A 6,289-nucleotide genomic window follows, 5' to 3' on the forward strand; every position below is an offset into this window, starting at 1 on the left:
TTGGTGATGTTTTTAGCTATTTAGCTAGATTCCCCTCCCTTATTTATTCCATTTTATTTTTCTGACTTTATTTTCCTTTTCCTCCCCCATATACAGCTAGGTACCAATTATACTGGACTTTTCTTTTCTAAACACTCTCTGGATTTTTTTATGCTTCTACCTCAGCTCAGAGTACCCTCTTTTCCCTTAAATCCAATTACTCTAAAGAAAAGAGCATATATATTATATTTTGGTACATGCTTCATAAAAAGAAAATATCCAGGAAATTTTATGCAATTTGAATCAAGGTATAATAAATTTTAAATATATTAATTCCTGAATTTTAAAGTGGTAGAAAATAATAAATAATAGCTAGAAAATTTATAAAAGAATAATTATATTTCTGTGTAAAAAGATGGCTTACTTAAACAAACATATTGTGAGAGCCTTGAATAATTTATACAATGATGTGGAGGACACACACAATAAAGAAAGAATTGCATTTTATTCAGAAAGTCAAAAAACAAGTTTCTTACCATTGTGAGGGTAAATGGATGGTTTTCTAATGCAGACACACTGGGACAATGTAGAATAATATACTAAAAAGCAACAAACATAATTTTTAAATGACTAAGAAAGAAGTTCAAATATTCCAACAATGGTACATCGGCTAATTTTCAAAAATTATATAAGGATAAAGATATTTTATAAGTTGCTGAACACTGACTCACCTGGCCAGGTCTTGCTTTAAAATTTTCTTTGACCATTCGAATTTCCATGACATCTGAGGGATGACTTATGACAGAGATGATGGTGACTGGCTTATTGCTCCGGATGCACCTGTAAAGTCTTTCAGCACAATACAGGCACAAAGGTCCGGAAATCCAGAGCCAAGTCTAACAGAGAATTTTTGAAATACACTTTAAGAAATACTTGTACTGTAGGAATCTTATATATCCTCCTCAATTGCTTATTTCACATATTACTGTAATAATAATTTAACCTGTATTTTAAATAAAATGTAACAAATGAGTAACAAATATCAAATGTTCACTACAACTTATTCAAAGAAGAGTAAGTACAAAATAAATGGGAAAGTAATGCCAAGACCTTAGACTCAAACCATTGCCCAGGCTATAGCTACCTTTATTGTTCATTATACATTGTTTCATACCTGTGCACATAACAAATATATAATGCATATACACAATACCTTTCTCTAAAGAGCTTAGAAAGGGAAGTCAAAAAACTCAAATAAATTTGAAAATGATTTCATAAAAAATGTACCAGTCCAATGTTTGTTTAAAAAAAAAAAACCTAGATATTTTTTGTTGCATAATATATATGCATAATGTACATATACAAAATGTAAACACAATGTAAAATATGTGTACATATTTTTAAATATAGTATATACTAAGCATGCTGTTTACTTACTTTTATATAATAAATATAACATGAACAAGAAGATGACATTTAGATTCTGGAAAATGTAACAATTTTGCATGTGTGTCAGAGGACTAGCCTTAACGCCAGGATTAACGGAATACTCTGAGAAGTGCAGGAGCCTGTGTGTCCGACCCTTTTCCTAATACTGCACACTATCTTTCCCACCGTACTTGGAGGCCTCCAACCCAAACTTATTTTAATGGTCACTTTTTAAAACTTTATTTACATAGTTATTCAGATCTCCTCCTTCCATGCAGAGATCATACCTCTTCCTCACATTTAGTTTGACACTGTAAGAATAGGCATCACAGGAAAGCTCTGTAATGCAACAGCCTTGCACCCTTGGGACAGTCACTTACCTTTTGAGCATCGGGTCTCACATAAGTAAAATGGAAGTTGCAATACCTGTCCTGCCTAAAATATTGCATTGTGTGAAGCCCATAAAAGTGCAAAAAAATTCTTTTAAGTTTAATAGAAAACTACGGATTAATAATAATAAATACAAGAATAACACACTCATTCCAAAGTCATTTACAAATCATTTTACCTTTTGACTCCTCTTTCTTCTTTTCTTAAATTATATTTATTGGGGTAACATTGGCTAAAAACATTATATGAATTCCAGTTGTACAATTATATAACAGCTGTACAGTCTATTATGTGCTCACCACCCAAAGTCTAGTCTCCTAGTCAAACCTGTGTTTGACCCCCTTTACCCTCTTTTCTATTTACTCTCTCCCTCTTCTTAAAGCAGATATTTGCCATCCCCATTCCTCTACTTCCACTTGTTACCGACAAATAGTACAGGGTGTAATTCTCACATGGGAAATTCCTATAGCCAAGAGAAGATTAGGGCCCTGACTACTCACTGGGTTGTGAGGAAGAAGTTTTCCAAGAGCAAGCATTGGTAAAAGACCTGGTTTTGCACTCTACCTCTCCCACATATTAGTTTGTAGAGCTTGGTCAAGATATTTTCTGTATTTAAACCACAATTTCCTCATCAGAAATGACGATGACAGTAATTGCTTCAAGGAGTTCTTGTGAATAGTGAAAGAAATTAGGCATACAGTACATTTTAGCACATTGCTTAGAAGGTAATGTTAAGCAGGTAATATTAAGCAGCTAATAAATTGATTTTACAATTTATTATTTATCATATTATGTATAATGTTGTACCATAATGTTATACTATACTACAATAGTAGTATAGTATTCTTAGTATTAGTTCTTTCACTAGTATAGTATTATTAGTATAGTATTATACTAATATTATAGTATTAGTAGTATAGTATTAGTAGTATTAGTTCTTTCGTTAATATTTTTGTTATTCAACCTATTTTTCTCAATGGATAGGGAAAATATCTTTGTAACCTTCCTTGTGGTAAGCACCAGGGCCATAAGCATGCAAAGATCATACAGTCAGTTAAACAGAATTTTCTAAATAGATCTTTCTTCTTGAACCATCAGCTGCCTGTAATGGAACAATAGGTACTAACTTGCTATTGAGACATCCTGAAATGTTCAATTCTCTAAGAATAATTATTTTATATACTTCCAAAAACATGTTTAAATACAATTGATCAATTGTTATGGGAATATGGGCTTTACAGAGACCATTGAACACATAAAATTATCTGACCTGTGGAAAATTAGCTTGGAACTTGGGCTCTTCCATACAAATCTTTACAGATGTGTTCCGAGTAAGCTCATCAGGTTTTAAAAATTCTCCAGGTAAAGATTCATGAAAATTTTCTGAGAGATACTCTGGTAAGTGAATATTCCGGTAGTGGGTTCCATTAAGATTGATGCAGCCAGGAGGATGGGTATCTAAATTAGTTTGATACTTCAGCAATCCACTAAATTAAATTAAGAAAAAAATAGGGAGATAAAAAAAAGATTACAATTAGGAGACACAGTATAAGAAAATATCTTTTTCTTGTTAACTTTACATAGCACTTATCCAAGAAGTGTTCTTCATATATCTTACTTAAGAAATTGAGAAATTTTAAAAATTTTTAATAAATTCTTTACTATTGGACAAAACAAAAAATTTTAGCACCCTCACTCTTCAAAAAATGCCACAAATACATGGTAGGGAAAAACACAGCTATCATTACATGTATTCTTGAATTTGACAGCCTCAAATCTAGTAGACATTCATACAATCATATATAAGTTTTCACTTCAATAAACACTATAATAATAGTTACTTTTGCTAAATCTTCAAACACAAATGAAAAAGTACAGGGATCATATTTGATTTGGTTAAGACTAGATAAAACAGGCCTTGCAAAGAAATGTTAAACAAACATAATAACAGGAATTATGTGGCGTTGGTGGTATGGTGGTGAGCATAGCTGCCTTCAAACATAATAACAGGAACTGAAAGTTTGCATCTCTTATGGTCTGAAAACAAATAATACATAGCAATCAGACCCTAAACTTGTTGACTTTTTAAATTCTCCATAAACAAGTTCAAAATAATAAATCAAGCAGGACAGCTTAAAACTCTAAAATCCCATTCTGATTCTTTCATATTTTGTGGCATTTTAAAACAAACCAAACAAACCATTCAACTTTCTGCGTTCTGTATTTCTTATCAGTAAGGAGTAAAGTAAGATCTACCTCATAGCGATAATTCATCAAATGACAGATTGTATACATTATTTTTTTTTTTATAAGAAGAAAAAAGTAAGAGTTAGAAAAGCATTGACAATTTTTCAGTGTGTTTCATTTTTATTTTAAAGGTACTGAAGTTTTTATTTCCAAAATTATTTTTTCCTGGTTAGCTAAGAGTATGTTTTTTAATTACCCTTTATGTTCCCAAATAATTAACATTAATAAAGTACATCTTTAAGTACATCACAGCTATAATGATTTTATGATTTTATGAGGATGATATTTAAAAACAGCAAAAACTGTAACATGAATGACACTAATAGGCATCATAAATGAAAGTTAGAAAAGCAACAACTAAGAGTCATGGTGGAACACACCATCTATTCGATCTGATTGTTCTTTCTTCCCTTTTTGCTTATGTTAAATTCCCTTTTTCTCTTCTTTTTATTTGACTTTCTTCCTTACAACAGGTCATCATGGAGTCAATAGAGAGTACATAATACATGTCAGGAACATCTAAATAGTGGGATGTACGACATAACTACTATGATAGGCCACTCACATTTTTTTTCAGTAATGCAGTAGTTATGGCCTAAATAGAAAATAAATTTATGAATAGTATACGAATGTGAGCCAAGCACATAATCCTTCAAGAATTCCAGTCACATAATACAATTATTGTGGCGTTATACTTGGAAAACCTATTCATTTATTTGATTCAGTTTCCATTACAAGTAATGTTTTACCCAAACCTGTTTCTCCTACTGGCCATCCCGAGAGTAGTGGCTGACAGGCGGGTAGGCCAAAAATCTCAGGCATTTATTTTACTGGCAAGAAGTTGAACAAACATTGGCATAGAGCACTTGGCACTATTCTAGGTTGTTCTACAGAGCTCAAAAAGAAGTCAAATCTGGCCTCTAACACTCCAGAAACTTAAAATCTAGTTCAGAAGGTATCTTGGGAGAAGCTAAACATAAATTAGACTACAGATCATAATTGTGATAGAGTGTTTTAGTAACAGCTTAGTAAGGTACAGTAGGTACCAGATCTAATACAGAGCAGTTTATAGACATTTCACATTATCCTTATCACGACTGCATGGAGTAGGAATTATTTCCACTTTAAAAATTAAGACACAATTCAATTACACAAATGAGAAACCTAAGGCTTTGTTTGGGTAAGAGAATAACAAAGTAGAAATCAAAATATGGGATTCAGAAGTCTTATCTCCTTCACTTCAAAAACCTATATCATGCAAAGCAAATCCATTGGTTAAAGAAGTAAAAATCAAGGAAAGGGGTTCAAATGGACAAAAGCCTGGAAATAAGATCAGATAGTGCATGTATGTATGCGTGCATGCATGTGTGTGTGTGTGTGTGTGTGTGTGTGTGTTGGAAGGGGGCTGCTTAACATCACGCTAAGGAATGTTATTTATTCCTTCTCCTAAGTCATAATGGTGTTCAAGTGGACATGACTCTATGTGCTAATGGTCCTTACAATGATAAATGTTGTCACTATGCAGTACAGACCTTCAGGCCAGCTCAGTCAAATAAACAATGTCGCTGTTCTTGGAATATAAAGTGGTACATAATATTCTAAAATCTCTTTTAATTCTGAGAGCTTTATGCTATTTTAAACTCCTCTCAAGGTAAATGTCATAGGCTAACCATGTCTTAAAGCCCCATTATTCTTTTCTCTGTCTCAGTTTGTAAGTGTAGCCATCAAAGAAACATGTAAGAGAGAAAAGATCTAGAAACAAACAATGACATAAAACAAAAAAATTCATTCATGAAACAAATAAAGTATGGAATCTCAGGTTATTTGGCTAAATTAAGTGGTAAAGATACAAGTGGGTTCACGAGGAAAGGCACTAGCTGATTTTAAACAATATAGGACAAGTATTAGGTATACCAGACAGGTGCTAGGTGCTTCAATGCCTATTTCCGTAAACTTTGTAACAAATTTGTGTGGTAAAGATCAGTGGCCTCATCTTAGAATGAGTGAAAACATCTGGAGACATTAAGTAATCTGCCCCAGATCACACTGTCAGTCAGTAGCCAAGTCAGAGTCCAAAGTCATATGCCTGTACTAGGCCTACTTCTGCAGAATTCCCATCCTACTTATGGACAATATTCTGAAATTACAGACCAGTGTATGCACCGAACAAAATTTATGGATCTACATCATTATAGATCTGGAAAAGGAGGTGTTATATCAGTACCCAATGAATAATTTTATGCCA

At 32.7% G+C, this 6,289-nt stretch overlaps 1 protein-coding gene across 6 annotated transcripts in view; it reads right to left on the minus strand.

Annotated features, from left to right (window-relative positions):
* NOX4 (NADPH oxidase 4) overlaps positions 1 to 6,289 on the minus strand; it is a 140,423-nt gene that overhangs the window by 78,741 nt on the left and 55,393 nt on the right. For all 6 annotated transcript variants that reach the window (XM_023532490.1, XM_011363283.2, XM_023532488.1 and 3 more), the window contains 3 exons: positions 3,068 to 3,284; positions 711 to 875; positions 516 to 578 (listed from right to left, as the gene is read on the minus strand). In XM_023532490.1, coding sequence (XP_023388258.1) covers positions 516 to 578; positions 711 to 875; positions 3,068 to 3,284 — 445 coding nt within the window. The remainder of the gene's footprint in view (positions 1 to 515; positions 579 to 710; positions 876 to 3,067; positions 3,285 to 6,289) is intronic.

This window comes from Pteropus vampyrus, unplaced genomic scaffold, assembly GCF_000151845.1.
Source record: "Pteropus vampyrus isolate Shadow unplaced genomic scaffold, Pvam_2.0 Scaffold84, whole genome shotgun sequence".
NCBI lineage: Eukaryota > Metazoa > Chordata > Mammalia > Chiroptera > Pteropodidae > Pteropus > Pteropus vampyrus.